This window comes from Pteronotus mesoamericanus, unplaced genomic scaffold (genome assembly GCF_021234165.1).
Source record: "Pteronotus mesoamericanus isolate MK-2021 breed Mesoamerican mustached bat unplaced genomic scaffold, CSHL_Meso_final contig_347, whole genome shotgun sequence".
Lineage (NCBI taxonomy): Eukaryota > Metazoa > Chordata > Mammalia > Chiroptera > Mormoopidae > Pteronotus > Pteronotus mesoamericanus.
Window position 1 is genome coordinate 16,057,075 of NW_026555137.1, and position 11,386 is coordinate 16,068,460.

Here is an 11,386-nt window from a genome sequence, read left to right on the forward strand (position 1 = left end):
TGGGTGCGGGCGCGCCTGCGCGCGCTGTGTACTCTGTGCAACAGGCCGACAGGCTGGGAGTCGGGAAGCCCCTCCACCTTTCGTCTGGGGTCTTGGAGGCTTTGAACCGGCCTCTGCCACAGCTTGACCACCTAAAGAAGTATCTTCATCAGCATTTACCTAGATAAGCATCATGATGTGTCCTAACAAGATGCTTCGACACTTTCCTTAAGGTCCACAAAGTGAAGCTTCACCTGTGGTAGATTATTAGAAATACTTGACATTGACTGAGGTTGAGGGCACAGGCGAAGGGCTTGGACGGCCTGGCTGCGTCTCAGCTCTGGGTCCCTGGCGGGCGGCGTCCTCGGGCAGGGTGCCCCGGCTGTCCGGACTCTAGTTCCCGTGTCTGTAGGATGGGGTGATGGCGGTGGCGAAACGCTCAGGGGGTGACTGGGCGGGCGCACTGACTGGTTAATGTAAAGCTGCCGGCATGTCACGAGGACCTAAGCCCGCACTGTCCTGTGTGCACCTGTCGGCCGCATAGCGCAGTTAAATGACATTAAAAAGTCAGTTCCTTGGCCTCACTCGCCCCGTTTCAGGAGCTCAGGAGCCGCACCGGTGCAGGTTATAGAATTGCCTGTCCTGGCAAAACTCCTGTCACATGGCGTTGGCCTCGGTGTTGGCTGCACGGCCATAGAAACCTGCGTCTAAACCGGCCCCCCGGGGCCCTTTTTGGGTAGGAACGTGCCCACTGCAGGGCCTTCCTGGGCTTCTGTGACACAGGCCCTGGGGTTGGAATGAGGCGCCCTGGCCCACACCCACCACGCGCACCCGGCGGAAGGGCCCTGCCTGCTAACACGCCGCCAAGTCCCTGGGCTGTCAAAGCGCCGGAGGGGAAGTTTGTCGCTATGTGAGGGCCAGAAACAGCGTCTCTGAGAGTTGGTCCTGGAGTCAGAGAAGGCCTGGCCACATCCTGGCTCGGCCACGGGCTGCTCTGTGACTGGGTAACTTAATTTGTCTCTCCGGGCCTCAGAGTCTGTGACAAAGAGCCTTACAAAGAATCGGTGTGATCAATTCCTATGAAATAAAGTACCAGCGTATTGCACGGATTTGTTCAACGGCAACAATTAGCTATTAGATCTTGTGTTTCCCGTACTATGAGCTCAACTAATATTTGTAAAATTAATGAACTGTTGCCTTTTGTACCTGGATTGGGCAAACAGAAAACAATAGAATATCTGATTTGCTGTCTCATTTTTCTGGAAACAAAACAAAGCAAAACAAACCCTGGGGGTGCGTGCATCCTCGGGGTGTTCAGGCTGAGTTACCTTAAAGGTTGCCGGCATTGCCCTGACGTGTTTAAAAGCAGTGTGCGTAGTGTGAATGACCGGAAAGAGTTGCTAGTTTTATAAAATACATGTATTATTTTCACAATCTTGTATTACGCAGCCGAGAAACCTACAATGCGCTTACTAATTGGTTAACAGATGCCAGAATGCTAGCCAGCCAGAACATCGTCATCATCCTCTGCGGGAACAAGAAGGACCTGGACGCAGAGCGTGAGGTCACTTTCCTAGAAGCCTCCAGATTTGCTCAAGAAAATGGCAAGTGACCTTGGACCTGTTGCTGCTTTTCCAGTGGCAGACTGGGGGGCGATGACATTTCAGCGTAGAATAGCTCTGGGGTTTTAGGTTAAGCTCTATTTGGGAAGTGCAGGCCTTCTGATTGTTTCCTATGAATGGAGACTTATTTAGCATATTGTCACAATACCGCGTTCTGCCAGTGTAAGTTACTATAATGATAAAAGCAAACGTATTAATATTCTGTAATGACTTTTCAGTCTGGGACCTTTGAATGTTACGGGTCTTGGTTTAAAGTGAAATTGATAACAAAATTCTTAAAGGCTCTCATCAGATGATGTTATCTTTTTATTATCTTTTTAATGTAGTTTGAAGGTAAGATGGTGAAATGTTGGGCATAGTGGCTTTCTCTTGGTCACATTAAATTGAAGTCATTTGGTTAGAGATGCCTTTGAGACACCTCTGAATTTCCATGTAGAATACATGAGATTTGCACATAAAATGAGCGGTTGCTTCTAGGTAACAGAATGATAGGAATTCAGATATTTTAAAGAGCTTTAATTTTTAGAACGAACCAAGAGCTAAAATATCCTGATACCTCTTTTCAGTTCCACTCTAGGGCTCCCAAATTATATTCTGACACACTGACTGGTTTTCTGCTAAGAAAACAAACATGAGAGAAAAACATGAGCCATCGCGAGTGTGTAAAGAAGCTGTTTAGAAACACGGAAGCTGAGAACGCTGGAGCTCAGCAGGGGCTCCGGTGTCGCGTGCGGGCGCCGCACGTTTACCGGTGAGGGAACCGGGCCGAGACCGGCGCTCCAGCCGGCCCTACCGGCCTGCAGCTGCTCTGGGGGATAAGGGTGTTCATTCTTACAGGACCCCTTCATGGCCCGAATGACAAACTGCAGTGTAGTCCCCCCAATGTAAGTGCTTGCACATTATATTTGGGGTGACACACAGCTATGGGAGAAGGGAGTCGTTACTTCGTCCCGGAGAGAGCGCCGGGCCATTTCAGCCGGCCTCATCCTCACCGAGAACTGGCGCTCCCTCCATCTCTTCCACAGATTTGAGTGCTGGTGCAAGATACTAGCCCTTTTCAGAAAAGGTCAGGCTTCTGCTAACATTTAAAAATGCATACTGACAGCCTCGGCTCGTGTGGCTCAGTCAGTTGGAACGTTGTCCTGTAACTGGAAGGTTGTGGGTTTGATTCCCCAGTCCGGGCTCGAATGGGAGGCAGCCAACTGACCCTTCTCTCTGGCATCGATGTCTCTCTCCTTTCCTCTCTCGCTAAAAGCAATGGAAAAATGTCCCTGGTTGAGGATAAAAATAAATATGTATACGTATGTATGTATGTATTGATTTTATATTTGCAAAAGTATATGGTTTTAAGTAATAAATGACATTTCACCTGCTTCTCTAGGAGAATAAAACAACCAGTTTGTACTTGAATAGTTATGATTGTCTTCTAAATAGGGCTTTGTATTTTGTCTGATGTCAATTTCAGAGCTGATGTTTCTGGAAACGAGCGCGCTGACGGGGGAGAACGTAGAGGAGGCCTTTGTACAGTGTGCAAGAAAAATACTCAACAAAATTGAGTCAGGTAAACCTAATGTAGTGAACCAGTCTAGTTTGAATATTTGGGTTGTTCCCAGAATTTTGCTCTCACAAATAATGCTACAGTAAGTAAGCTTTCATAAATCATTTCACGCGTGTGACCATGTGTGTAGACCAAATTCCCAGGAGTGGAATTGCTCGGTCCCAGAATAGAAGCGTTTGGAAAGTAAGTAAAGGCTGCCCAGGCGCACTTGTCAGTGTTGTCGCGACTCACCGCCCCTCTGGTAATGAATGAAAGAGCTCATTGCCCTCGAGCCCTGCCCACAGGGTGTCTATCGTGCCTGGGTGTAATTTCACCTGTCTGGTAAGTGAAAAGTGATACCTCTGTAGTTTAATTTTGCATTAATTTACCTTTGCATACATCATATATTCCCATAATTCCAGACTGCAAAAACAGCATTGCCGTGCCCCCCGCCCCGCCCCTGGCCACCCAGAACTCCTTGAAGTCAACCATGATTATCGGCTCTTTATGTACCTTTCAAAGCTGTTTGATGCCCAAGCAAGCCAACATATATATATTTTTTTCCTCTTTATTAAAAACGGTGTATGTACAGTGTTCTGCACTTTTTTGTTTACTTGTTATATTTTGGGGATCACAGAAACATAAAGCCTTTTTGAAAAGACTTGCTTGTTCCGCAGGCGAGCTGGACCCAGAGAGAATGGGCTCGGGCATTCAGTACGGAGACGCGGCCCTGCGGCAGCTGCGGTCGCCGCGCCGCGCACAGGCCCCGAGCGCTCAGGAGTGCGGCTGTTAGAGCGGCGTGGGAGGCACAGGTAGGTGCGCACGTGGCCGCGCCTCTGCAGGCCCCTCCGCCTCGCCCCTCTTCACTCCCTGCGGTTCCCCACGCGCTTCACCCAGAGACTGTTAACTGCTTTCTGCCGCTACATTACGGAAGGGAGAGGTGACTGTATAATTAAATGTTAGATGTTTTCCAGTGGAATAGCCATTCGTCTCAAGCTAACATGGAACACTCAGCAAGAGAGACCAAATTCTCAGCACTAAAACACATCCTGACACATTTCAAAGGACAAAAATCATACCGTGTCTGTTCTCAGACCACAATGGAATTAAACTAAAAATCACTAACAGAACAATAACTGGGAAATCCACAATACATGGAGCTCAAACAACATACTTCTAAATGACTTATGGGTTAAAGCAGAAATCTCAAGAGAAATTTAAAAATATATTAAACTAAATGAAAATCAAAACATAACACCAAGTTGGGGGGAGGTGTGCAGCAAACGCAGTGTTTGGAGGGAAGTTTATAGCATTGGATGCATATGTTGGGAAAGAAGAAAGATCTAGATACACTCGCCTATTTGCACACTCTATAGAAAACTAAGAAAAAAGGTTAAATTAAATCCAAAGTAGGCAGAAGGAATAAAATAATAACAATCAGAGCAGAAATTAAAACTAAGAAGTCAGTAAAGAAAAACCAACAAAACCAAAGGTGTTTCTTGAAAAGATTAATAAAATCAATAGGTCTCTAATCGGTCTAAGAAAAAGAAGAATGCAAATGACTAATATCAAAAGCAAAAGAGGGAACATCACTACGCGGCTCCTGTGGGCATTAAAAGGATAATAAAGGAGCACTGTGAACAACTCTCAGCCAACAAATTTGATAACCCAGCTGAAATAGACCTATTCCTTGAAAGACACAATTTGTCAAAACTCACACAAAGAAGAAATAGACAATTTGAATAGACGTATATCTATTGAAGAAATTGAGCCAATAATTAATAACTGTCCAAAACAGAAAGCACTAGGCTCAATGAGTTCACTGGTGAATTCTACCAAACATTTAAGGAAGAAATTATGCTGATTTTCTACAATCTCTTCCATAGGATGGAAACAGATGAAATACTTTCTTATTCTGTGAAGCAAGCAATTACCCTAATTCCAAAATCAGACAAAGACATTACAAGAAAATCACAGGCCAATATCTCTTATGAACATAGGTGAATAAATCCTCAAAAAATAATATTAGCAAGTCAAATCCAACTATGTACAAAAAGAATTACACACCACTTCTAAGTGGGATTTATCCCAGGTATGCAAGACTGGTTCAGCCCTCCAGAATTCATTAATGTAATCCATCACACCAACAGGCTGCAGAAGAAAAATCAAATCATATCTAGAGATGCAGAAAAATCATTTGACAAAGCCCAACACCTCTTCATGATGAAAACGCTTGGTAAACTAAGAATAGAGGGGAACTTCCTCAACTTGATTAAGATCTGCAAGGAAACCTACTACTAACATCGTGCTCAATAGTGAGACACTTGAGGCTTCCCTACTCGTGTCAGGTACAAGGCAAGGATGTCCCCTCCCCCCACTCCTTTTCAACTTCATACTGAGTCTTCTAGCTACTGCAGTAAGACAAGAAAAGGGAATATAAGGTATACAAATTGGGAAGGAAGAAATTAACTTATCTTTGTTCACAGATAATGTAATTATCTATGGAGAAAATCCGAAAGAATCCATGAACTCCTATGTAAGTGATAATACAGTACAGTTGCAGGATACAAGATTAATATACAAAAGTCAATCACTTTTCCATATGCCAGCAATGAACAAGTGCAACTTGAAATTAAAAGCATGGCCCTGGCTGGTGTGGCTCAGTGGATTGAGTGCCAGGCTGCAAACCAAAAGGTCACTGGTTTGATTCCCAGTCAGGGCACATGCCTGGGTTGTGGGCCAGGTCCCCAGTTGGGGGCGTCCGAGAAGCAACCTATCAATGTTTCTCTCGCACACTGATGTTTCCCTCCCTCTTTTTCTCCCTCCTTTCCCCCCTCTCTAAAAATAAATAAGTAAAATCTTTAAAAACACACACAGTACCATTTATGTTAGCATCCAAAAATGATGTCAGTTAGGTATACCTAAGAAAATATGTACGAGATCTATATAAGGAAAATCAAACTGATTCTAACATTTATATGGAGCGGCAAAAAAGCCAGAATGACCAACACAGTGTTGGAGGAGAAGAGCAAAGTTAGCAGGATGTCATTACCCAGCTTCAAGACAGTGTAACAGTAAATCAGGACAGTGTGGTATTGGTGAAGGAACAGACAAATGGATCAGTAGAACAGTATAGAGAGTCCAGAAACAGACCCACAAAAATATAGCAACTGATCTTTGATAAAGGAGCAAAGGCAATTCAATGGAACAAAGACAGTCTTTCCAGCAAATAGTGCTGGAACAACTGGCCATTCACATACCCCCCCCCAAAAAAAAAAGAATCTAGACACACACCCTTCACAAAAATTCACTCAAAATGCATCATAGACCTAAAAGTAAAATGTAAAACAATAAAACTCCTACAGGATAAAAGAGGAGAAAAAAATAGATGACCTTGGGTATGATGATGACTTTTTAGATACAACACCAATTGATAAACTGGACTCCGTTACAATTAAAAACTTCTGCTCTGTGAAAAATATGTCAAGAGAATGAGATGACAGGCCACAGGCTGGGAGAAAATCCTTCCAAGAGACACATCTAATAAAAGACTGTTACCCAAAATATACCAAGAACTCTTCAAACTCAACAATAAGAAAACAAGCAACCCAAGGTTATGTTTTTATTGATTCGAGAGAGAAACATTGATATGAAATAGAAACATCAATCATTTGCTTCCCATATGTTCCCCAATGGGAGGGTTGAACCCACAACCTTTTTGGTGTACTGGACAATGCTCCAACCAACTGAGCTACCCAGCAAAGGGAACAAGCAACCCAATTTTAAAATGGGCCAAAGACATTAATAGACACCTCACCAAAGGAGATAGAGAGATGACAGTACATCTATGAAAAAATGTTTCTCATCTTATGTCATAAGGGAAATGCAAACTAACACAAGATATCACTGCTACAAACCTATTAGAATGGCTAAAATCCAAGACACTGACAACACCGAATGCTGGTAGGAATGTGGAGCAACAGGAACTCTCATTGCTGGTGGGATTGCAAAATGGTGCAGCCACTGCGGAAGACAGTCAGCGGTTTCTTACAAAACTAAGTATACTCTAACTGTGTGATGGAACAGTCTTCCTCCTCGATATTTGCCCAAAGGAGTTGAACACTTATGTCTGCATAAAAGCCTGCACATGGGTGCCTATAGCACCTTTTTCCTGCTATAACCAAAACTTGGAAGCAACAAAGATGTCTCTCCAGTAGGAGAATGGATAAAGAAACTGTGGCACATCCAGACCGTAGAATAGTGTTCATTGCTAAAAAGGAGTGGGCTATGGAGCCATGAAAAGACATGAAGGAACCTTCAATGCGTATCACTAAGCAAAAGAAGCCAATGTGAAAAAGCTACATGTTACATGATTCCAACAATGTGGCATTTGGTGAAAGGCAAAACTCTGCAAAAACTAAAAAGATCAGTGGTTGCCAGGGGTTTGGGGGAGAGAGGGATGAAGAGGCAGAACACAGGTTTATAGGGCAGCGAAATACTCTGTATGATATCATGATGATGCTAACAGCGCACACTTGTTCAAACCCATGGAAGGTGCAACGCCAAGAGTGATGCAAACAATGGGCTTTGGGTGATGATGTGTCAGTTTAGGTTCCTCAGTTGTAACAATGCCCCACTCTGGTGGCAATGTTGATAATGGGGGGCTATGCAAGGGGGTATATGAGAAATCTCTGTGCTTTTCCCTCAGTTTTGCTCTGAACCTATAACTGCTCTAAAAAAAATAAAGTCTTGATAAGCTTTTTAAAATCCTAAAACAACCACTAAAATGACAATAAAAAGTTGTGGCTCATAAGCCAAAATAGGAATTAAAATGGAATAAAATACATGATGTAAATAATCCAAAAGAGGCAGAAAAAAGGAGAGTAAAGAACAGATGGGACAGATAGAAAACAAATAGCAGAAGGATAGATTAAACGCAACTTTACCATTTAAAAAAAAAAAAAAAAGATGTTCTGCTTGAAAGCTCCTGGAAGCCCTTGTGCCCTCGCTCAGGAAGACGGGAGGGCCCCTCACGCACGGGGCCGACTGAGACAGAGACCCTCAGCCCTCAGGTCCGGGAGGCGCCTCCTTGGGCTCCTCGGAGCCTAAATGAACGTTCCTGCTGCTAAAATAGGAGGCTTGTTTATAAAACTGGCAAACTGTCATTATCTATTAGACATAAAGTTTAACTGTAAGTTGGAAGTATTCGCTGCTCCCTTTGGAATTTGACGCTATGTTTGTTTGTACATTTACAGATAAGCATATTTCTAAATTCCTCTCACTGTTTTTTTAGGTGTTCACACAGTGGTATTTGGGACCCAATTGCTGGAGCTTGAAGAAGACTTTTTTACCATCACCTTTTTCTACTTGATGCAGAAGTAGATCTTTGTCCGGGGGGGGGATGATTTGGGTGTTACGTAAGCTAGTAAATGTGGCACAGCTAACCACGTGGTAAAACGAATTCAATGGACGATACCATTAGATGTGCACATGTGTGTAAAAATGTCCCGTTCCATAGTTTTCCTTTCACCTTCAGTTTAAACGCTGGCTACATACTGTATATACTCTAGCCCACTACATCTCTACAGCATGGTGTCTGATGTATGATATCACAGAAGGTTACACTAAATGCAGTCGAATATTTTATTTTTCTTAATCATCTGAGCTGACCGGTTGCCCGTGAGGCGTGCTTTGGCCAGCGTGTCGGTCCCGCGGCACAGCTGGCCGGCCGTGTCTAGGGCCTGGTGGTCAAACTCCGGCGTCGACGGCCACCGCGGCGCTCATTCAGTTCCGTGTCTCACGGTCCGCCAGGTGTTTACGTGACCCACGCTGGAAAACTAGATCGGTCGTTACTCACATACCAAAATAAAGTCAAAAGCGGAGTTTCTCTATGAACCCGACACTGTCCAGCACTCTGTTGATGTCCACGCGTCTTCGTCGAGATCAGTTCAGGAAGTGCAGCCTGACACCTGCTGTTCCAGGCACTGTGATCCGCACTGAGGATTCGGTACCTTGCGCCACACTTACCCGGCAGCTGATTCTGCTCTTCCCTGTCGGTGCGCGTGATGGATCCTGGGTCCTGGGCTGCGCATCTGATCCGGGTTGCTGATCTGTCTGGTCTCCCTGCGAGAAAACACTTGGTTTGCTACTGTGCTTTTCCTGGGATTTGGTATTATAGCATCACTGCCTCTTTTTTAAGCCTTTTATTGTTTTGTGTTCCTTTTTGGGAAACCCACTAAATCAAGCTAATATTAAAGGGATGCCACTAAGAAATTCCTGTATAGCTTTTGCTGAATACGTAAATGCCTTAGTACAGTTATTGAGTCAACATGTTTTTAATTCATGTGAGGTTTATTGAAGTATAATATGTACTGCAAAGACTTGTTCTAATATTTTAAAATGTCAATGCAAAAAAATATATAATACCACTTTTCTTTAAAGTTGAAATACAGCGTTATTTAAGGCTGAAAAGTTAGAAAGTATTCTTCACCCTACGTGTGTTCTTCCACTTGACTTTTTAGCTACAGGCAGATTGGTAAGTTTCACTTTCCCATCAACAGAGCACAGCGGCACTACCAACGCTGGGAAGGGACTTGGATAAAAATATCAGTATGTATCTGTTCTAGATATTTTAATTCTGCTTTTAAAAAGCCTTGAGTATTTTACTTTGAAAAGTTAGAGTATGAAGCAAATTCTCAGACGGAACCACTTCTTGAACCTCGCTGGAAGAATGTTTCATTCAGTGTCTCATTTCTGATAGTTTTGCAAGCTGCTCTTTTTGGAACAGCGTCCTGCATGGGCTAAGAGCATGTCCATTCCACCACATCAGTTCACTCAAAAGCAGAAATTTTTTAAATAAGATCAATGTTACGTTGATTTATAAATGAACCTGTTACTTAAACCATAGGTACTGCATATAAATTCCACATCTTTTGACCAATAAAAGTTGCTGGAGAACCAAACCACGGTGGTTCTTAATGAAAGCCTTCTGGAAGAAGGAGGAAGGGGGGTAATTTTGTATTACAGGTCAGCGCCGTGTTTTCTCACACCACCGACCAAGTAAGTCCCTGGTTCTCAGACGCCAGCTGGGTGGCCTCCAATTCTTCAGTTCCAACACTGTCCACCTGAGGGCAGTACAGATCCCACAGGCGGGAGGCTTAGTCTGCCTCACAGACACACATTTCAGACGCCAGTCACAAGTCCAGGTTGTTACCTGTGCTTCTGACCAACTGGCCATAAATCTGAGGTTCCCACAACCCCCTTCCTTGGGTTCCATTAATGTGCTGGAGCAGCTCACAGAAACCAGTTTCAGGAAGACAAGTAGGAGGGGAGCTGCTGGCCACCACTGTTTAAGGTTAGAAAATACCAGCACACTCCCCCTCCCAGGAGCACGCCCACACCTCTCCCTCCCCTCAGTTCTTCCTAAATTCTCAGGGCCCCCATGACACTTACAACCCAGGCAGCAATGGGCAGCGGCAGCGCCTCGGGGAACCCGCGAACCTGTCTCCAAGGCCCCCTTCGCCCCGGCTTCCCCGAGAGCCGACACAGCCCTGCCCCGTCTCCTGCTGCTTCCCTCCTGAGCCCTTCCTTGTTCCACTGTCCCCAGCCTTAATAAACATCCTCTCAAAAATAAAAAAAAAACGAAAAAATACTGCTTACTGCTACAAAATTATGTGACCAGGGAATCTTTGCAACTGAGTCTCTCCAGTTTTTTCAGACATCCGCAAGTATGAAGGCAGTAACAATGAGCCGCTGTATCGGCCAGCTCCCGCACCTGTACGCGTTATACCAGTCTTGCCTCGTCTACCTCTGCCCCAGTTTTTTATGCCATAGTATTTGGAAACGTCCAGGCATCTAGTTCAGTACGCAGCTCTGACAATATTTTTTTTTATCATTTTATATAGCCACCATACCATTGGGAACTTCAAAGATACAGTTGCAAAGCCAAGAATGGTGGTGTCCTTTTCTTGCAATTATGTGAAGCTGATTTTCCGGCATACGCTGAAAGCAAAATGCACATCTTTTATACTGTATTATTAGAGGTGATTTGCCAGCATGTGGCTGGTGGTGCCAGAGTGCTGTCCCCTAGCACAGGTGACAGCTCATCTTCAGCGGGGACACCAGGGCAGCCAGCCTGCTACCCAGGGCTGGAGCAGCTTCCGAGCGTCGGTGCCCTCGCCGGGCTGGCTGTGAAGTGTTCTCGGCATCACCCCGTCTCCCCTGCCAGTGGAACACCACGAGGGGGAGG

General features: G+C 44.6%; 1 protein-coding gene across 1 annotated transcript in view; it reads left to right on the top strand.

Annotated features, from left to right (window-relative positions):
- The window catches only part of RAB4A (RAB4A, member RAS oncogene family), a 34,647-nt gene extending 24,516 nt beyond the window's left edge, over positions 1–10,131 (top strand). The window contains exons 5-8 of the mRNA XM_054576722.1: positions 1,429–1,583; positions 3,067–3,162; positions 3,816–3,950; positions 8,432–10,131. Coding sequence (XP_054432697.1) covers positions 1,429–1,583; positions 3,067–3,162; positions 3,816–3,931 — 367 coding nt within the window. The 3' untranslated portion in view covers positions 3,932–3,950; positions 8,432–10,131. The remainder of the gene's footprint in view (positions 1–1,428; positions 1,584–3,066; positions 3,163–3,815; positions 3,951–8,431) is intronic.
- Positions 10,132–11,386: the final 1,255 nt, after the last annotated feature.